Source organism: Alosa alosa, chromosome 12 (genome assembly GCF_017589495.1).
Source record: "Alosa alosa isolate M-15738 ecotype Scorff River chromosome 12, AALO_Geno_1.1, whole genome shotgun sequence".
NCBI classification, from domain to species: domain Eukaryota; kingdom Metazoa; phylum Chordata; class Actinopteri; order Clupeiformes; family Clupeidae; genus Alosa; species Alosa alosa.
The window spans coordinates 3,741,727-3,764,175 of record NC_063200.1 but is presented as its reverse complement, the minus strand read 5'-3'; the positions used below and the strand labels follow the sequence as shown (position 1 = coordinate 3,764,175).

Here is a 22,449-nt window from a genome sequence, read left to right as displayed (position 1 = left end):
CCAGCTACTGCAATTAGAATGATGGAGTTGTGATTGAATTAAAATGGATGTTAGGTGCTGGAACAGGGTGTTACTGTGGGTATGAATGTTTTTAAGTCTAAGTGCGGGAGTGGGGCAGCTTTGCGGAGAGAGCCTGGGTGTTAACATACAGTGATGAGAGCGGAAATATGTAGGCTAATCGTACAAGAAGAGACATGGCACTTAGTGGCAAAAACACTATATAATGCAGACCTGATGTTTAGAAGTGCACCATCTCAATGCAGATATGAAAAAAACATGAGCCTGCTGCACATGGCAAACTGTGGACAAAACATTGAGAGTGTATGGTCTAAACACTGTGAGAGTGCTGGAGCCTGCACCGTCATAGCCCACATGGTTGATTTAGCCGCTTTAGTCTTTGATGGAGTGATGAGGCGGAGGAGAAGAGGATGCACTGGCCCTCTTAAGGGACAGGCTTTTGGCAGGAGCGTGGCGTACAGTTACATAACGGCAGTCTCTCTCCATGACACGGTCTCCCGAAATCCTGTTACGCCGGCCCTGCCTCTGCCCCTCTCTGCGGTGCGCTCTCTCATGTGAGATGGGTGACCGGCGAGACTGACATGGCCTGGGCACTTGGCTGGAGTGACGGAGGAATTTCCGCGTGTTTGTATTCCATCTTCCAGTGCTGTTTCTCTAATAGACTCGATCACTCAGAGCGACGAGACTGACGCTCCCACGCCTTCCCTGACCCTACATAACGTACTCTCCGACTCTCCCCTCCTCCGAAGCTAAATCCCCTGTCAGTTTGTCATTATTTTTAGTGTGGCACCCCACCACGATCTGATTCAGAGCGAGAGGGAGAGAGTGCGTGCTGGAGTGATTGTTTGGTGCTGTGGCAGCCCAGCATTGTTTTTATTATTGGGATTGTCATCGGCGTCATTATCATGATCATTAGGCGGGGGAGCGCGGGGGAGCCAGGCGGCCATTAGCTGTGTAATCTTCCCCAGCTTTAGGAGCCCGTCCTCAGGGCGGCCGCTCAGCCTGGCATGCTTAGCCAGGGAACCATGTCTGTGTGTGTGTGTGTGTGTGTGTGTGTGTGTGTGTCAGGTGGGCTGTGTATGATGGAAGATTATGCCCCTCGTGCCACAACGCTCGGCTCCAGATCAGGGACAATGGCCTTAACAGAGATGCCTGAGCTATCTAACATGTAATGGTTGGGTCAGCTTATTGTTTGCCCTGACCTGCTTTTTGTGTGAGCTGGTTAGTGACTTGTATTTGTATATGTATATGTATATGTATGCCTACATACTATATACGCACATATACCAACATAATGTGATGCTGACATGTTCGTCAGCATAGTAAAATGGAATATTGACGGAGATCTGGATGAAAAACAACAATCAGCATGCATGACATGACAACCTGTGTATAAAAATGCTAAAAGATGGGCTCTGTTGCAAACAAAAAGGTGCATCGGAGAAAGAAAGAGGAACAGCTAGAAATAGGAGCGTCTGAAGGAATCCGCGCTGCAGCCAAACACCTTAATTGTGATGCATTTCCTGAGCCTCTGTCTTCCATTGTCGGCCCCGCTCCGATGCCATATGGTCTACCATGGAACATTTAACTTGTCAGATATAATGGATTGTCCTGGAAGCAGATTTTTGCTTTGAGCGTTGCGCGTCTTTCCACGAGCTGCCGGGTTTTGGGGCTGAACACAGCCGAGATGAAGGATAGCTGGGTGATCGTAGCAAAAAATGCCCCGATGCTGTGGCGATGCACAGTTGATTCCCCCCTCAAGACGGTGACCTACATGCCACCGAAACTTTGCCCATCTAAAGAGGTATTATCACAGTCACTGGCCCCACAAATGTGCCTGTCACCATCACTTACAGTACGTGTAGGGGAATTAATAGGTTGTGCTAGCAGACTCGATCCGGCTCAGGAGGAAAGGTCTGTGCTGCAGATTTTACACCAGCATCAACAAAAAATGTTGATTGTTGTCCAGCCCCGCCCCTGGCTGTCCAATGGACGGTTAAGGTGGCTTTCTTCCTTGTAATGTCAAACTTCATCTTCACCCAGATCACTGAAGACACGCTCCCATGTTAATAACCAGAATAAGTGGGCTACATATTTACGTACCGTAAATGACAAACAATGACGTTTGCGTAATACCAAGTCATTGTTTCGCAAGTCTCAAGCCCTAATGACCCAAGTCAAGAGCCACGTCAACACAGAAGTCCCAAGCAAGTCCAAAGTATATTCCAAGTACTAATCCTTTTCAAAAGTTCAAATCATTGTGCACTCTTAAATGAATTAGCATTTTTGCTTACAGAATAAAGGTTACTTTAAATTAATACAAATAGTCAATGCCTTTAGAAATGTTTCTTATTTTTTAAGTAAACCTTAGAAATTATTAGGGTGATTGACTGATTTAAATACACATATTTCCAAGCCTTTCAAATGGAAAGTGCTGTGTTAATGAGTGAGTTTCTTTTATCATATGGAATTCAGTGTAAGCATAACACTAGCTTAGGGAGAATCTTTACATTATCCAAAAAAAAAATCCAATTGGACCAAAGTGTGCAAGATAATTAGTGTGTGACATGAGAACATGGTATGATGCCACTGTGACTTGGAGGCAAGCTCTGCAAGACCTTGATGGCCACTGAACAACTCAGACAGTATAGCCGCAGTATAGCTCTAGAACTAGCTGCACCCATAGCACACAAGCTCTCACCAGCTTAAGCCAAGGCTTACCAAAGATACTACATGGATAATTATACTTGGCGGTTTTTGTACAGCCTTAAGTGTCAAACAAAGCCAGATGTTGTTGCTTAACCATCTGTAATCTTGGTTCAGCGTGTTTTATACATTGCTATCCGTTTGTTGTTTACAACAAAGTGCAGCCTTTGAAACCAAATGCAGTAACCCAAGGTACCAATTTCTTATGTATGCAGCGTCATTGGTGTTCATTGCAGGTTTAGCTGAAATGTGGGCAAGAATATCAGGAAATAGCTGCAATAGTGTTTCATAAGATTAATTAATTTCATATTTGTGCATATGAAATATGTCAAGTCATTACAAGTCAAAGTGTGAGTGAGGTCTAGAGTCATTGTTATTGGTCATTTGTCAGAAGTCATGTGATTCAAGTCCACACCGGTCAGTTGCTATACGTTCCTGTTGTTTTTGTACTCTCTGGATGTCAGGCACTTGAGGGTCTTCCCACCCCCAGACAGGGTTTGACAGTCAGTGACAACTCGAGTCGCAGCAGAGATGTGTGTTTGTGTACATGTGCCAATGTTTACCTGTGTTTTGAGTCTATGCCAGTGGCAGCTCCAGTTAGAGCGTAGCTCATTACTGACACATCACAACTGACAGGGAGGCGAGAGAGGGCAAGGTCTCTGTTCCTCTCGTGCCTATATGAGCTTTGGGCTCTCGCCCCCATCACCACCTCCGTCTCCTCTCCTCTCCTCAGCTGACAGTGAGGACCTTTGGAAAGAAAGGCTGAGTCCTCTTCTCTGAACCTTTGTCATCCCCTCTGTCCTCTCCTCCACTCTTCCTCTGCTGTGTCCTTCACTTTGTTTTCCTCTTGCAGGGTTGCTGCCTGGCCTGGAGCCTCCCATGTATTTTATTTGTCCAGCTTTGGATGTTTTTCGATGTAGCCTCCCAAAGTTTGTCTGTGTTCAGGGAAAAACGCTCACAAAAAAGTTGTAGTTCTCACAAGCCATTGTGCTTGTGTTCTCTCGCATGTGTCTCGGTGAGCACAAAGGTAGAAGTTCACTGTAGAGCATAAAAAGAAAGCAAAGGTAGGAAAGTCAGCCTCTCACTCCAGCTTTCATTCCTCCTAGCATCTGGTGTCAAGGTGCTGTTTTCCGAAGGCCACCAAAATCACCACCTGAAAAGTGTGTGTGTGTGTGTTTAGAATACGTAGATGAAATAGCAAGGACAGCAGTGGCTGCAACTCCACCCCCCTCCTTCACCCAACAGGCAACTTAAGAAAAGAAAAGCCACACACACACACACTCACGCACACGCACACACACACACACACACCCACACAAACATCCGCACTCCCAGAGATACTCGAAGGAAGAATTCAAAGTGTGTGTGTTTGTGAGTGTGAGGGTGTGTTGGTTAGCATTCAGGTAGTGTGGTGTAAGCCCCTTACCGAGTGATTAGCCTAATCAATGCTGCCTGCCAAGCCTGTGAACCACGCAGGACGAGGATGAGGCTGAGTGCATTCCTCCACCTGGCCCAGGTCTGAGCCAGGGTGACTGCCGTGTGTGTGTGTGTGTGTGTGTGTGTGTGTGTGTGTTAGATTACTCCTCCACCCCCTGCAGACTGCCTGCTCCCCTACCGACTGCCCTTGTCCTTGGTCGCAGCAACCAGGGTCTCAGTAAATCGGCCAGAAAACACTCATAGACACTTGCACACAGACAGTCAGGTTAGGGCTATTGACAGTGTACTAAGGTCTCCATGGATGGTTCACTCAACTAGACTATGTTGTGGTAGTACTCTGGATGTGTCTGTCCTTTAGGGGGGAGAAGCGGATCAGAACAGATCATGCCTAAACATGGTCCGAATTTGTACCATTTGTGTTATATTTGCCCTCTGAGCTTTGCCTTGTGGTGAGTGCCTCTGGTGATTTGAATAGATGTCTAAGAGGCTAGCTAGCTAGGATGTTGTTTTGGTGGGTCTCCTGGTCAGTGTTTTGGTGGACGCAAGAAGAATTCCCAGGCTCCTTTGCGTCGGCTGTCTGTGTATTCCTCAGCAGCTGCAGCCTCCTCTGTCTCCAGCTGTTCCAGCACATCACCTGCTCTCCCTGCACAAAGACGGCACACACACACACACACACACATGCACACGCACATGCGCATGTACACACACCTCTTCCACAAGCCATAATTACACAAGGAGGAGGGGTGGGGGGGTATCCATTAAGATTCTCAGGGAAAAAAAATAACAGAAAAACACAATTTGCATATGCAACCCAGGAACAGATTTTAGTAAGACAAAGTCGTGCTGATGCCTAAATACATTTCTAAGTGATTACTTAAATCTTACTTTTGTGTGAACTGTGTGTTTGAATCCAACCCATTTAGTTCATATTTAAAATGATTGGGGGATCAGCGGAGAGCTTGGCATGGTTTTGATGTCTTCTAAAGACATGAATGTGTAGCGTTCCTTGGTACAGACTACTCTCAGCCTCTCTTCCATGCTTCAAGCTAATCACAATTCGCTGCTGAAGTGTGGTCAGAGCGTAGACACACTAAATTGTAATAATGAAGGGAAGAACGATTTGTTTTGAGGTATAATTTGTTTTTAAACGGTTCCTTTGTCGTGTGTGTGTGTGTGTGTGTGTGTGTGTGTGTGTGTGTGAGAGAATGTGTATAAAAATGAAATGAGTTTTCAACATTTGCTGTCTGTTAGACCTCTCACCTGCCACTCGCAATGCTGCTGCCTCTTGACTAATCATATATTAGCGTAGACTAGAGGCTTGGACGCCCTCACAAGCGCACAGAAGCTGAGCTTCTGACCACATTTCTAGCTGCAGTGTAAGCATTCCAACAGCTGGGCTTATGCAGACCCTGAATTCAAAGCAAAAGAAGACTTAAAAGGCTCACTATATTTAAGCAGCTTGCATGCCAAAAGCACCAAAGTAGTGCACAGGACAAAAAAAGTGTAATTTTTCCATACTTTTTTTTTCTTTGTAGGCAAGCCTCTGGCACTTTTGACAGGCCTTACGGAAAAACGAGTTCATTTGAATCAAACTTGTCTAATGCTAATGCTCACCTGTATATCATAGCCCATTAGACAAATAAATATGCTGATTTGTGTATTTCAAACATTGCATCCATTGCATTTTGCAAACTGACTTAACCAAAATGGTTTATAATAGTGCACAAGCAAACTTAGTATACTCTGGAGGATGGATGCAGTGCACACACATGCAATATCTCACACAACACCTCCCAAGTCCACTCCCATTTTCTCTACTCTTCTGAGTGTGACGCCGAGCACCAGCCCCTCCTTGTGAGCCTAAGTGTAATCGTTGTTAGATGGCAGCCACCTGCTCTTTCCCCATCACGCGAGCTGCTGCTCCTCCGCCCAGCTATTACATACGCTTACGATGGCAGCGCCAGGCTTGTGCCAAGAGGAGCTGTTGGCAGCCACCAAGCAGGATTGGGACAGAGGTGAGAGAGAAGAGCCTTAAACTCCCTATGCATTATAGATGCCCCCGTTCACTGAACAGGAGCCAGAGACACACGGATGGGCTTCCTTTCATTCATGCTTGTTGGAAAAACTAGGGTGTGTGTGTGTGGAGGTGTTGCTTGGGAGATCAGATGAGACAGATATCTAAATGATGGGGGCTTTCCATCAGCGCGTATGCACACGCATGCCCGCATATGTGTGTAGAGGCAACCAGCTCACAGGAACTGCACCCAGAGGCACCGTAATGTTGTGATGCAGATGGTGCACCTGTTTCTCCAGCAGACTCCACTGCTGTGCTTTTTTGTCCTGACCCACTGTCTTACAACCAGAGGGAACAGCAGTCTCCCTGCCTCCCTCCCTCTCTCGCTCTGTCTCTCTCTCTCTCCATCTCACTCTGCCTTGAGATGTCTAGCCATTTCACTCTTCCTTGGAGCTTATTTTTTCTCTTGTCTCTCCGTTGTCGTTGTGTCTGTCTAAGCCGTGCATTGTGGACTTCAACAATCCCATTTGTGCTGGAACTAGCCATTAGTTGTGTTTTCCAGTTCAGGTGTTCCAAGCTCTGCCTGAGTGCACTCCTGCACTGACTTCCAGCACAGCCGGTCTCAAGAATAAAAGATGCTCCCCATCCCAGCAAATGCCAGCTCCTGGCTGATGTGAAGTCCTCTTGCTTTGCCGAGCAGGTGCTGAGCCGGTGATAGAGTAGTTTAGGCATGAGTTGTGGAGGTGACTGGGTGGCAGAGGGATGCCCTATGTCCTATTTCCCTTCATTCATGCCAAGGAGAAGATGGATAGACTTTACCCAGTTTCCCCCCTGACGCACCTGCTTGGAGCCTATAGTTCAGTGAGACCTTGACTAGAGGTGTACATGCTGAATGTGAAAGGGACAAAAGACTTTCACTGTTATGGAGTGAAATTAAGGATTCCTTGGATGCTGATTAGCTTTCAGTATCATGACATTCCATGTACTTTTCTGTATAGAAATTTGGAATATGCAAAGCTTGTGAAAGTTCAGAGGGTGTGTTTGAGCTGGGAAACGCTGCTCAGCCCAAAAGTGGCGTGGTGCTGAGCCTGTGGTGCTGACTGTGGAGCTGATGAATAGTCATGGGAAGCCCTGAGGGGGGTGACAAGTGGAGGTGACATCACCACGTCCTGTTTGACCCCTCCTCCGGTGGGGGGGCGCCGACAGGAGTGTCACCCCATGACCTTAGAGCCTTAACCCCCATCACACACACACACACACACACACACACACACACTCTCTCACACTCTTCCAGGGGTAGTGACAGCACCTGACCCAACTTCTGGATCCCCATTTACATGAACGCCACCTTCACTGAGAACTGTCCCCGTGCGGCGTGCAAGGCAGGCGTCGCGATGCGTCGCGTCGCGTCGCGTCGCGTCGCGGCGTGTGGCAAGCCCTCTGGTACAAGAGTGTTAAATACAGCCCTCAGAGTCGCCAGAGTCCTTGCGCATTATCGGACTGTGAAGCATGAACTCCCCTGGAGCTCGGTCCCAAATTCCCCACATGCCCCACCCACCACCCCACAGCCTCCCCAGAGCCTCGCCTGGCATTTCTATGGGCACTCCCCTCCCCTGCCCTTCCTGTGCCGTCCGGGTGCGTGTGTCATCATGCATGTGTGAGGGAGAAGTGCTGAGAGGTAGCAAGGGCATCCGTAGAGATGGGGGTCCCAGTGGATAGAGTGAAGGTCAGTCCACAGTCATGCAATTACATCTACACAGTCATGCGATTACAACACATCTAGTCTACTAGTAACGTTCAAATAAGAACAACTGTTAGCAGGACATTTTACTAGGACTGCAACAATTAATAAATTAAACGTTGTTTAATTTAAAAGTTATTAGGTATTGTCAAAATATATTGTAAACTATTTTGGTATGATGCGTTGTTGTGGAAAAGAGTGAGAAGAATGAACATATCTCTAGTTACTGGACTCCTCATTGAAGAGTAAAATGACACATTGTGTTGCAAAGGGAAGGATTTAAATCTGGTTGAATGTCACACACACCATGCATGTATAGTAGGTGTACCCATGCCAGGGAATGCGGTCTTCAAATGTTACTCGTACTCATCTCCTTGACAGGAATTTTAAATGAAGCGTTTGGGAGGATGCTCTAAGAGGGAACGGGGGCCTTTTGGCTTGGTTGACGGCTAGCTGCTGAGCTGCCTGACTGCAGCTGTTGGTCTGTGTCTCCTCACACCTAGCCTGGGCCGAGCTCTCCGTAGCATGCCAGCTTGAGTGGCCCATTGCGTTACCTCATTGGAGGGCTGCATGTTCTCACGTCTCCGATCTCAGCCCAGCTATTGCATCACAACTGTGAGCTGAACCGGGAAAGGACCCAGGGGACCATTCACATAGTGATGCCATCCCTCATAGCATATTTCATTGGGAGGAAAAACTGGTAGTTTTGATTTTTATATAGTTTGTGGTTAAATTACTATGATTCTTAGCTTCATATTTTCTTTTGGATACACAGTTTAGATTACCTCAGGGATGGAGATTGATTTAATGGAAACAGTTTTATAAACTTCTGCCTATTAGAAGGACCCTTTAGTAGTCCCTTAAAAGTTGCCTCTTAAATCATAATTTCCGGTAGGTTTCCTCGGACTGGATTGTATTTTAGGTGTCTATTAAAAAGACATTTGTCCTCTGCCCACTATTACTTTTCTTTATAGCACAAATTAAGAGGAGAGATGGCTGTTGGAAAAATAGGACTGTCTACGTCATAACAGCACTGTTAAGTGATTAATAGAAGATAGGAATAGTCTACGTCATAACAGCACTGTTAGGTGATTAATAGAAGATACGAATAGCAGAGTTCACATTTTTGTGTTGCTATTTGTGGTGATGTAGACATTTTTAGACCAATGGTGAAAACAGTCAGAAAATGTCAGTCATGATCAGATGATTTTCCAAGAAAATCGCTGCGTCTGTCAGATGTCCTCCAGTGCAGGCAAATGTCTCTCTTGTCTTCTGAAACGGGCAGTGAAGGTGAGACAGTCAAATAAACGCTCATGAATCTGCCATTCCTGAGTGCCACCGAAGTCTGTGTTTCCGCCCAGAGGACAGGAAATAAATCACAGTGCGTTTCTCTCTCCTGTGTGTGCAGCACACACTGATTTGAAAGCCAAAGTACTGTTTGCTCTGATCAGGCGCAGCTGAGTGTCTTGTTTCTGGCAAAAGATTTGGCTGTGTCTGAGAAACCTGAGAGAAGAATGCGAGTTAAGTCCATACTAAGTACATTTTTTGTGTACAGTAAGATGGTTTAATTACAATGGCAGAGAGAAAAGCACTGAGCTTTGACTGTGGCATCCTGCCTTTGTTTGTGGCACTGTTGAATTGTATTCTTTCGATCAATGATGGTTTAGACTGGGATTTCCCTGTTTTAAGTAATCCTTGCTCTTGTTTTTGGGGCTTTCTAAATGTTATTTTTCTCATTCATGCATAATGGAGCACATTGTTCATTTGTTTAGGTTTTAGTGTCAGCAAAACGTGCACGCAAAGCCTCATGTACATCACAACCAGCCATTGTGTCCAGGTATTGCAGCAACACGGATATTTTAGCAACACGGCCCAAATCTTGCAGACAAAGCAACGGCAACGCAAAACAACAACAGAATGAAATTTAAAGGAATTTCGTTGTGCTGCCTTCTTCGAGCAAACAAAGACAAAAGAAAGAAGGAAAAACAAAACAAAATGCAAAAACAAAAGAAGGCAAAAAACCCAGATTAGGCGATTGGGACTTTTGGCTGGGGATGGCTGGAGATGGCGGGGCGTGTTTGAGATGGCACCGATTCAAAGATCAGAGGGGATCATCGAAGGATCGATAAATAAGGAGAACGTCATAATGGAGCAGCGGTTAGGAGCCCGTGGCCGAGGAGCACCATGCAGCTGGAGAAAAGAGGAGATTTCAGCTCTAATGCCATCCTCATGCCTCTTTTAGTAGTTTTCGCCATAGGGCTTGGCAGTGCCACCACCGCTGTCACGGTGCCAAGAAAAAATCTGCAGTGCCTGCCGCATTTCAGTAGCGGAGGTTTGTCTGAGACAAACAGGCTCACATACGCACGCACGCACACACACACACACACACACGCTAATGTTTTCACACACAAATGTACACACAAGCTAATGATCTCAGAAATGCAGACACACACACTCTCACTCTCATGGATATTCTCACACAAATGCACCTTCTTTTACTTGCATGCACATATACACACACACACACACACACACACACACACACACACACACACACACACATAAAAGCACAAAAACACCTACAGCTTCAACTTCCCTCAACTTTATGGTTCCTTCCAAATCTGCAAATGGGGTTAATTTTCTCTTAGTGTGGATTTGCCAAATTGCTGAATGCATTCAAAGCAATGCTTCTCCAAGCACTGAGCCAGAATTCACAAGCTCAGGTGCTTTTCTCTTCTTCAAGTCTGTGTATACTGCACTGACAGCGTAACCAACAACCTACTGATTTTTGACTGAAAAGAGTATTAACATCCACATTTGGATGTCTTAACGCATGTGAACCTATGCCGGGTTGTTTTATTTTATCTTATTAATTTTTGGACAGGAGCTGGGTGGGGCTTAGGGGTATAATGAGGGCTGTTTTGCATGGGGGTGTCTGCCTAGAATGTAATCAAGTGCATTCAAAAGAACTTAACAAGAGCACAGCTCTCAACACGCAGCCGCTGAATTTCAATGCCCTTGCCTCTCTGCCATCTATTGCCTATCAATAGTGTTCAGGCGCGAGAAAAAAAAGCACCCAAAGCAAGCACCTCCAATTAGAAAGCAAATAGTATGGCTGACAAAATAAGATGGCTTTGTGTCTTTTTCTGGTCGCCATAGCCGTAGTTATTTATTCATCTATCTTTTGATTTATTCAGTCATCCTCGTGCCAAGGGCTCGTTGGCTGCCAGAGATTCGCTGTTGGTTGCTCATCAACCAACGTGTAAAATTAATTTTGAATGCAAAATTTGCAGCTTTCTATGAGGAGACAATATTTCTTGCATTTGATGCGCGTAGCTTTTGTGTGTGTGCTGTTGTTGTGGTTGATTATTTGTGTGTGTTTTGAAGCCAGGTTCCCTATGGCTACGGTGCCTTCTCTTTGGTACCTCTTAGACTTTGTCGGAGTTCTGGAAGGGTGCCCATTGATGTCATGGAAACAGTGGAATTACTAAGAATGATTCATGTCTGTGCAGTTCGCCCGTCCTCCTCCACACCATACAGGAATAGATTGTTAACCCTTGCCGCTTGCCTCACCCTCCATGTTTGTTACAGTTTATGCAGTAGTAGCACAAATAATTTTTTTGTATCAATGTATTATTTTTTTTCTTCTATAACTTCCTTCACCTCAAACACCCTGGCAGCTTTCATGAAAAAAAATTCTGGACTTTTCTTCACCATAATGGTAGACTGAAAATTGAGAACTGAACCTTCTCTTGTTGCAGCGTTTTCAGTCAGTCTATTCAAGGCAGATTGATTGAGGAATGAGAGGAGAAACCCATGGCAATGCATGACACAAAACCATTTGCCTTGGGATAACACTCCCATGTATCCTGCCGCTGAAATGGGGTCGATGTGAGGTCCTTTAAATCCTAACTTGGCACGGAATAACAGTCAAGAGCCCAGCCTCCATAACCCCCAACCTTGACCAGTCCAGGTTTTCTTTTGTCGTTCGTATGCCAAGTTTGCTTCAGGATTCACTTTGGAGTCTGCCAGTTAATTTTGGCCCAGCTTTTGAGAAAAGAAAAATACCCCTCATTCTGTCTTCAAGTCACTTTGTATTTCATTTCAACTCGCTTGTTCCAGCGCCACATAATCTAAATTGTCATTTCTCAAGTCAAATTTATGTAATGTTTACATAATTTCACCAACATTATAAATCCCTTGTTATTTACTCAAATTAGGTATTTCTGTATCAGATATTATTTTCACTATTTTTATTTTGTAAAACCTACATGATAATGGAATTTTAAATTTCTGTATGCACCGCATAAGAGACTGGATCTGTATTACCTTTCAAATCTTTTTCACATCACACAAGCCATACAACACTTGCAGTGCTGTACTGTGTAGCTTCCCACAACCTTTTTGTAATTTTGAAAACTTAAGAGAGAAGGCCAGAGTGCTGCTGGCAGCCACCTGTCAGAATCATGCCCAGGGCCATAGAACGAGAGGCTTTAGGAATATTAAAGGCACGTTTGGCCGTGCATGTATAGAGACTCTCATCAGGCTTTGTACGTATGTGTTCGTGTCTCTCAAACGCGCTTACAACCGCAGAAAGATCCAGACTCTTTCGGTTTGGACCTGCCCGCAAACCCAGATGCTGCCAGCCTGTCACACCTGCTTAGCTCGTCTCTGCCGCGGCTGTCGAGCGAAGGCTTTCAGAGGGCCAGAGAGTGACATAGCTGTAATTTTTTAATCAGGCAGCACTTAAGATGTCTACACCACCCACCCACGTTTGCCGTTTGCTTATTTATTTTTCAACAAGTTTACAGGGAAATCTGAGAATCAATTTTTTTTCCCCAGTGTATTTTTTTTAATGATGGATTTTTGAAGAAATCCCTTTAACTATTTTGTCTACATGTTAATTGTGAAAGTATATACAGTATTTTGCTTCAAAATTTAGCAACAATGGTAGGATTAGAATGCTTTACATTATATTAAAATATTGATATATGTTTGATTGATCAATACAAATTTTTGAAGGTTAAACATATTAATCAAATAAAATCATAGTTGTTAAATAAAATAACTTCAACAGCAGAAATTGAACACTGGATTTATATTTCAGACAGTGATTTCATAGTAGGAGAATCTAATGAAAAAGAAAAGCTAAACAATGTGGAGTCTTGCGCAGAAATGAGTAGCATTGTCGGGGTATTCTTGGTGCGTATCAAGCACCTGGGTGGGGAGGTGGGTGTTGTGTTTTGTGCTCTTTGGCTGTTCAGGTCGATGCTAGCAAGCACCTGCTGATGAGCGCTGTAATTTGCCGCCCCTGGTTTAGTCACCGGGATACGGGATTTTTCCAAGTGGATTGGTAGGCATCGGTTTGGAGGGGCGGTGTGTGTGTGGAGGATCTTGGCCTGTCAAGCTAGTATAGTGTGTCCCAAGGCAATAGGGGCACATACACACACATTCCCTTCCTTCCTCTCCCCAAACTCACAGACCCAGACATGTGTGTTGGTGCAAGCACATGAAATATTTAATAGGATTAAAAAAGAGGGAAGTCCATGCCACTGTTGGAGCTTCTCCATTTTGGTCTTTGTTTTGTCTGTATTAAAGAATATGTGGGAAAATGAAAAACATTATTTGCTGCTTAATTTTATAAGCAGAGTTGTTTTTTGATGTCACTTTGAAATGATCCCTGCCCCTGAGGGCATTCGTAAAGGACTTTGAAAGAGCTGAAGTGGTTCTTTCAGAGTTTAATATCAGTGTTACCACGGGACACCATGGCACAAGATCATTTTCCCACGCTTCTGTGTTCACTTGTTTCAAAAGACAAAAAGAAAAAAATTCAAACTTTTTTTCTTTTCACACTCAAGAAAATACTACAGTAAACAAATTGGTTTCCACTCTAACTGCCGTGGTGGTTAAACAGTAAATAATAGGCATTATGTAACTGCTCCCGATTGTTTTCCCTTGTCCCAGTGACAGGCTTAGAGTGGCTGTTTATAGGCCTTTCACGGTCTAATATATGAGCATCTCTGGGCCTTGTCACTAGCTTGTCCACTAACTCAGCATAGGGCAGATGCCACATCACAAAGATGGGCTAGCACAGAGGACGGACGTCATAAATAAACAACAGAGCCAGCACAGAGAGCTAGAGAGAGTCGGAGCTGAATGTCAGGGGGGGGCAGGGCCATCGCTGGTTCCCTGGCACACGATTACTTCAGAGATCGGGGGGAACAGTTCTTTAAGATTCTCCGGTCCACTTTTGCTATTTCATTAATTTCATATGCTCCTAATTGCATGTCTTTTTAAATGATGTTAATTAAAAGGAATTCAAATTTGGTGTTTTTTCTACACCTATCTTTTTTCCCCCTTATTGAAATTGCAGCTCGTCACAATTGCTGACACGTTACTTTTCATGGATATAGTGTTTTGTGACCTTTTGTAAAGATCAGGCAGAGCATATTTTATATATAAGTAGCTGCGTTTCAGATGATTTCAGAAGATGAGCCATAAATGAGATGAGCCATAAATGCTAAGGCTTTTGTCATTATTTGAATATTTGTCATTTTTGTATTATTTAGTTCTTAAACAAAATAACACATCTACTGCAGTGGAAATTATTTAATACTAGCAAACATATCTTAGTGTCATTTGTTTTCCCATGTTTAATATCTATCTTTACATGAAATATGAACTAAATAGGAATGAGCTTAAGAGCTCATTTGGCTGGTGCCGTCCTCCATGGTAATTTGCTGAAACGGACACACCGCTATTGTGTACTGCACTCTTTTTTCTCCGGTGTTTTAGTTGAGTGTTCATACCTTTTTAGCATTTCTTTTTGCCTACATTTTGTTTTTAATGTGACTACGATTTAGCTGAACGGTTCCGTTTTTCCCCGGGAACAGTCCAGTGAGTCATCCCGAAAATGGCTCCTGTATCTAATAAATACACAGTAGTCTACTTTGGTTTGCACCTGATTTGATAACGAGGAATGTTTTTGTTTTTTTTTTTTTTTTTGTAATTTCTTCAACCTATTTTCACTGTGCCATAATTACAGCCAACCTGTTTTGGTATCATTTACATCACTGCTCGCTCTCTCCTGCTGCCTGGCGCCAGCTTGGCGTTGTGCATGGAGCTGAGCATGTGGGGTTTGTTCTCAGCTCATCCGAGAGGCCATTATGAACGCTACCTTTAACCATGGCCTATACCGTGCCATTTCTGCGTTAATTCAGCTCACTTGATCTTCAGTTGCCAGAAATAGGGGGTCTCCTCCCCTCAACCTTTCAGAGATCAGCACACGTTTGTGATGAGGCAACTGGGGGTAGAGTTCATAAATGTTCTCGAATTAATAGTAAGATGTGTGTGTGTTTGTGCACACTTTTGTGGGCAGTGGTGGTTGTGTGGAAATGCTTAATCCATGTTTTGTTGCCACAATTTATTAGTGTGAAGATCTGGAAGGCCAAACAGGGATAAATAAAGCTCTGGATACTAATGACATGACGGTGATGGCTTTCAGCTGTGTAGTAAATCCTTGGCCACTTTGGAGCTTTGCTGTATATCCATGAAGCAGAAACAATTGTTAGTAGCCAGCTGTGTTGAATAGCCAGTACCTAGTAATCTGGTATTGATAAGATGTTGATATGTTTTGAATTGGTAGGCTAGGCCTATCTGAGAAGTATGAAGAGAAGTATGAAATATACCTTCTACAAATAAACTTCTGGTTGTGTTATCTTTCAGTTGAGGCCCATAGCCTTGTCCTAGTATTATCAAGAACAAAGAGCTTTTCTTAGTGGAGAATGCTACCTTTTCTTTAATAAGAGGCAGTCATCTATGCTCAACTGAGTCCTTCAAAGCCCCAACAAAGCTGGAGAAAGGCTCCTATGAGTCAACCGTTCATATTTAGCTAAGAGTTCCCAGCAAACTGTGCCGCGCTGTCTATAGCTCATCAGTCTCGACAAATTACAGGAAGTCATTTGAAACCTTATGATTTCTGTTATTGTGTAATAGGTGAAAGGTGAAATGGGACAAATAAATTAAAGTACAGGAATGCCACAGTGCTGTTTAAACTTCATTAATAGAGCTAATATTACTGTGAGTTTACAGCATTTTAGCATTGCATAATCCATGTACATAAACTTTGTAAGTCAAGGCTATGCAGTCCATGATTCTTCCCCTGGTCTCCCCCAAGTCTTCCTAACCGGCATCTGTTTCCAAGTGTGCGAGCTTGCGCAACGTCGCAGCTTCTCCAGAAGCGCATTCCTGCTCCGCTCAGTCCAGTGATGGAGATAGTCTTTACTTCCTGACTTCCAGTTGGGTGGATTATCTGGGATTTGGTGTGCTTGTGAGAGGTGGCGGGCAGTGTTTAGGAATACGCCATAGTGAACACAGAAAACATGACACTGAAAGGGAAAAAAAGCTTGCATTCATGCATTTGTTCCCATCCTCACTTGTTTTTCGTCCTTGGAGTGCTTACAGTGAACTTTTCATGGCAGTTTGTTTTCATTGAGATTGAGCAGGGCTCCTTTTTCATGCCAGGTGGAATTTTGCAACTGCCATGGCTGTGTAAGTGTATAAATAGCGCTTGTGATATCAAATTCTCCCAAGTTCCCTTTTTCCCAAACACTGCTGCTCACTTCTTCTTTTTGTTTATTCATTATCTGAAAAGGTTTCCTTATTCAGCAATGTTTTTTAATTGTCCGTTTGTCATTGTGTGTGTGTGTGTGTGTGTGTGTGTGTTTTGCGCAATGCACGGGTGTTTGCAGGTGCACGTGTTTCAAAAAGAGACTGCTCTCAGGTCTGACCTCTACTGAAAAAGCATGTTTAGTGCCTCCCCTGTCTAAATCCTTAAATCCTGAAGTACCCTTACAACTAAATGAAAGCACCAGGGATTTTAGTTTGTGTGTAATTATGCTCCATGCATGCTCCTGGATGTGTGGTGGAACACGAGGTCGAAAAGGTCACAGGGAGTTGCTTGTTATATAAATACAGTTGTATGCCTCCTTGGTACATGATTGAAGAAATAATTATATATACGTGCGTGTGTGTTTGTGGATGCACACGTGTGTGTATGTAAAAAGGTCTTTGGCCTTTTGTTTGGAATTATTTTTCTATTACATGATTAGTTGCAGAGCATTCTATGTGTTGTGCCTCCCTTTGATGGAAAACAAGCGCTGTCATATATAACACTATAAAGGGGAACACAGTCGCAAGTGCACAGATTTTTCAATAAAAGCTGGTTTGATTTGATATTGCCACTGCCTCAAGCAAATGAAATCTGAGAGTATGTGAATTAGATGATGTTTTTGTGTGTGCATGTATTGTGTGCACATGGGAATGGATGTGTGTGTGTGCCAATGCCAATATCCCACAGCTGGCAGTAGTCCGAGCGCAGTCCAGCCACACGGAGGCAGTGAGTTAGTGGACCATGGCCTCCGATATAATTAACAGACAGCATTTCTGAGCTCTTTTTGAGGAGCTATACTCAGAAAGGCATTCTCACTTTCGGCTTCAATAAGATTTCAGCCCCCAATGTTACATGGCTTTTGAATTTTGAGGTGTTATCTAGAAGTGTTTACCATCAGTAAATAATCTGTTTGCATCTTCCCCCCCTTGTCCCCATGGTGATATGTCCTCCTCTGTCAGCACTGTAAATAAAAGTGCTAATAAAAACCCATTTGTTGCAAACTCTCACAAATTGCCAAACAAATGGCACATCTTGTTTGTTTTGTTTTCTCAGACAATTTGCCATACCCACTCATGGTGGATGGCAAATCAGTATTTTTATTCTTGAGTAGACAAATTGAGCCCTCTTAACTAAATAACTAAAACAGGAGAAGAACAAGAATGTAATGTAAGAAAGGCATTTTGAAGCTTGTCCTCATAAATGGTTTGGAATATAGGTACAACGGCAATTGTACATTGAGATAAGGGTGCACTGCAGAGTGCAAGTAGTACGTGTTCTCCACACGGTAGCTTCTCTTTCTCTAGGATCTATTTTTCCTTTTATATTTCCTTCCATACTAACAGTATTTTTGCTACTTGTGTGTGTGTGTGTGTGTGTGTGTCCAAGTGGTTATTCCTGTCATCTAAGACAATATGCATGATGTATTTTATCACCAGCTGCTGATGCCGATATATAATATGTTGCCTGAGTCTGGAGTAAAAAAACATCACTTATGACACTTTTTAACTCATTAACCATCAAAATCACTAACCATTGCATCTTCTTTGCATTCTTCTGTCCAGGTAAATCAGACAGAGCATCCTACTCGTATGGGAGGGAGTCCAACCTGCATGGCTGTCATCAGGTAAGAGCGTTAGGTTGTGGTGAAATGAATTTTGAGAGCACTTGTGTATGGAACCATCTTCTTTATGGTATGGCACATCACATTTTCCTGTGGGTTTGAAAAACGCTGGTTTTCCCTGATATGGATTGTAGTCGTCTTTTTCCGAACACGAGAAGAGAAAAGATTTCCCATCAGATTCACCATTAAGGAAGCTGAAAATGTTGGTAATAGTGGATTGGGCGAGATCCTTCTAATTAATATCATTGCAGAATCAGAAAATATTTCTTATATGACAGATGCCACCATTTTGGTGGAAGTATTAACAGTTTGTTTACCTAGCAGGCTGTATGAGCAACAGGTGTTCATGAATGTGATATGCTAATGTTAGCGCTCGAGTTCAGGCTCTTAGAGGTAGCCCTGCATGTGGGGCTGAGGAAGTGTAAAAGAATCCTCTCTCACCAGACATATGTTGATTATAAACAGCATATGCGGGTGTGTAGATATGTAAGGTATGTAGGGCAGCACAAAGGTCATGCCCATACTATGAAACAATATCACATTGTTTTTGCATCGGCGCTCTGTGTACTTCAAAAAGCATATTTTATGTAATAACGCATTTGCAACTACATTTTTGCAAAGATACAGATGTGCGAGAAATGAAACATATAATATTTGTGAATTGACAACACAACCTTTTATAGTCTTCAGTTTTTCAGCACAAAGTGGTTTGACCATCTTGGAAAAAAAATATTTGCAGTGACATCTTGTTCTGTCCCTGTGGGAAGTTTGCATGTGGAAGCTTTTTTTTTTTATAGATAAAATAAGGCCAATTGGGGTCTTGTCACTTGTGAAAAATGATCAAGCTTTGAAATTAATCTTTTTTGACAGCTGACAAGCCAACAGTATCTGGGAAAAAAAGGCATGTTTAGGTGATTGACACGGAACTGTAATTTCAGAACCGGGAGTGGAGCAGTCCCGCTGTTGGGGGTACCGTGGGGAACTGGGCTTTAGGAGATTGTTTGGGAACGTGCTCCCCAGTGAACCTTTGTTGCTGTTTTTTTTAATCAATACACGTTTGTCAGACTTTCTTCTCATCACACGTTTGTTACTGTAACACAAGGTTGTGTTTATTCTGACTTTAATCTGACACTATGTCCTATTATACTTGATCAGCAGACAATTCTATTCAAGTGAGTTCCCATTGTATCAGACAGACTGTTCCTACTCTGTGGCATTTAATGTGTTTGTGTGTGCAGTCATTTGCAAATGGGTTATTTGGATGTGAACCTGCCGGTACGACCCACACCAGGTTTTCCTGTAGGATTTTTTTTTTCTAGCTGTTCCGGAAGGAATTTGTTTTACTGGGCCAATTGGAAACTTACCAGCACAGGTTATGGTGCTGTAAATCATTTATTTGTCAGCATCAAAATGTGGTTTGGGTGACCAGAACTGCCCCAGTGAAGAGAATAAGACTACTTGGTTGTTTGCATTTACCATCACGTTCATCAAACAATGCCAGAGATCCACTTGATGTTTCCCACAGATTGCACCCTTTTTAAATGGGACAGGACAAAATCACTTTTCTCCCCATGCTGTCTAATGGGAGTGAGAAGTCATCATATTTTTATTTTTACATATTAATTTATAATTATTCAATAATACTGAAAGAAATAAGATATAGTTCTATTATTGATTGATTGATTTGCTTTTGGCTGCAACACAAATATCCTGTTAAAGGATGTATTATATGTTTTGTATGAATACTATTACTGGACCTTTTGACCAGCAAGTTCATTTATCATTTTTAAATACATTTTACCTGGCAAAAACCCCTGTAATTATGGTTATGGAAACCTTGACTCATACCCTCGATCATTAACTCTGGTCCGGTATTGGAGTCTGGAGCAGTTCCCCACACAGGGGTTTCACATGCGTAACATGTCTGTCAGCACCTCAGCTCTGACGTCAGTGCACACAGCCACTCCACACTCACTGCCACAGCATACAGGAAAGCCAAGAGGGATGGAGAGATGCTGCAGGAGTGGTTTAGATGAGAGAGAGAGAGAGAGACCGAGAGAGAGAGACCTCAGGTTCATGAGTGCTCCACCTTAACCCCCCCGCCTGTTGATTCCTCTCCTCTAAAGCTGCTCTCTAACAGTGTGCTCCTGTGACCTGCTGTGTGACCCTTGAGCACTTCCATTTTGACCAGAATCCCACTCACCCCAGGGTGGTTTTGGGGGATTTGTGGAAGCTCTTTTGGGCCACACTTGGGCCTGTATATCCCCGTCTGTGCCGTCCGTGTCGTGCCACGCTCTCTCCCCTGCAAGGCTGCCTCCTCCTCCTCCTTTTCCCCCCTTCTCCTTCACCCTCCTGCTCTCTTGGGTGGGAGGACCCTGTGGCCGAGGCCGGTGGAGGGCCAGCGTTAGAGGCCAGCGTTGGGCTAATCCTGAAAACATCAGCCCTGCCAAAAGTGGGAATTATATCAGTCAGGCTAGAAAGGTGATCTCTGCACGCAGACTCCCAGCAAAGGTCTCCTCTCCTCTCCTCTCCTCTCCTCTCCTCTCCGCCACAGGGATGGCACCACTTGTTTTTGTTTGTTTGTTTGATTATTTGATTTCTTTTTTTTTTTTTTTTTACCTCAAAATGGAGTCACCTCTCCCTCACAGCACTGGCAACAAAACATGTCTGGCATTGTAAATCTCACTGGCGTTTATAGACTCCAGGTCCTCCCTTGGCTCCGCTTTAATCTCCTCCTTCATACGCCGTCTCTAATGTAAATATGTTGTGATGGGAGCTGTAGGTGTGCTGCTGTGTGCTCGCTGCGTCATGTGAGGTATGTGTCTGTGGCCCACTGTGGTGGGGCGCAGGCCTTTGTTTGTGCTGCCCGCTGTGCAGGCCGAGGCTGTGCTCTGGGCCCCTGCTTTAATAGGCCTCCCCTCGATGAGTCTGGATCCTGTTGAAACACTGCTGTCAGTACACTGTGATTTATTGTTCGATTTGCTCTTGAATTGTTTTTGGCCAGAAGCCGAGGCTAGAGACCGACCAACTAAAGTGTAGGTTGTGCAGGAAGGGAAAAAAATGCCATGGAAGGGTGGGTGGGTGGGGGGGGAACGCACGCACACTCACAGAGCGATGAACAGAGAGACGCACACAGACATTAAAGCGTGCCTACATTTCTATTATCTCTCCCAAAAATCTGCTCAGGTCCAGGGCTCAAGCTGAGTTTGCACTTGTAGTTGCAACAGCGAGCGTTTTTTTTGTGCTGAGGGCTCTGTTTCTGGGCCCTGAGAGTGTGAGAGTGGGCTTGGAGCAGAATTTACCTGTGAGGGGGAGAGAACGCAGCTGCTGGAGGGGACAGGCTCGCCAACTGGTGTCTCTCTGTGTGTGTGTGTGTGTGTGTGAGAGAGCGCACAATGTGTAATAGTGTATGAAAGCCTGCATCAGGTGAATAGATCTATACCTGAACAGCTGATGAGCTGTGCTGTCCAGAGGCATCTCCCTTTCGAATGCCGTCTTACAACTATTTAACTCACTGGTTTAATCTTACGTGGGGTTTACTCTTACGTAGGAAAGGAAACCTCCTTTTTTAAAGCACCCTTATGATTTCCTTTGTGGCTGCTTTTGCTCCTTAATATGAACAGCATGCAAAAAACGGCGGTTAAGATGGATAGGTAGTGGGAGCGAGAGAGAAGAGAGCCACTGGCTGTGTGTGTGTGTGTGTGTGTGTGTGTGCGTCTGTGTGTGTGTGCGTGCGTCTGTGTGTGTGTGCGTGCGTCTGTGTGTGTGTGCGTCTGTGTGTGTGTGTGTGTGTGTGTGCGTCTGTGTGTGTGCGTGTGTCTGTGTTGTGTGTGTGTGTCTGTGTGGGTGTATGTGTGTGAGGAGTGTGTGTGTGTGTGGGGGGGTGATCAGCTGTGTGGGGTGAACTGCACACGGTGTCTCAGCTGGGGCCTCTTGTTTAATATACAGCAGGGGAATAATATCGAGGATAAATTGTGTGCGAGGGCCCCACATGAGCTATTGCGGTGTTCGCATTCGTCATGTAGACTATATGTCTTAGCAGTTTAAAAAGCATCTGGAGTTACAAGAGAAGGCACAGGCCTCATACGCACTGTCCTCTCACCTTTTAGAACCTTCCATCCATTAGCGTATTTTTGGAAGCCAAATCTAAAAATAACGATGCTGTTCCAGCCACTGTCTTGGCTTTCCCAAATCTGCGGATGGTGTGGTGAGAGGATTTGGGGTATGTTGTAAGGGACCTG

At 44.2% G+C, this 22,449-nt stretch overlaps 1 protein-coding gene across 1 annotated transcript in view; it reads left to right on the top strand.

The window, feature by feature from the left end:
* LOC125304784 (transcription factor 4-like) overlaps positions 1-22,449 on the top strand; it is a 149,500-nt gene that overhangs the window by 52,005 nt on the left and 75,046 nt on the right. Inside the window, exon 6 of the mRNA XM_048259282.1 lies at positions 18,150-18,211. Coding sequence (XP_048115239.1) covers positions 18,150-18,211 — 62 coding nt within the window. The remainder of the gene's footprint in view (positions 1-18,149; positions 18,212-22,449) is intronic.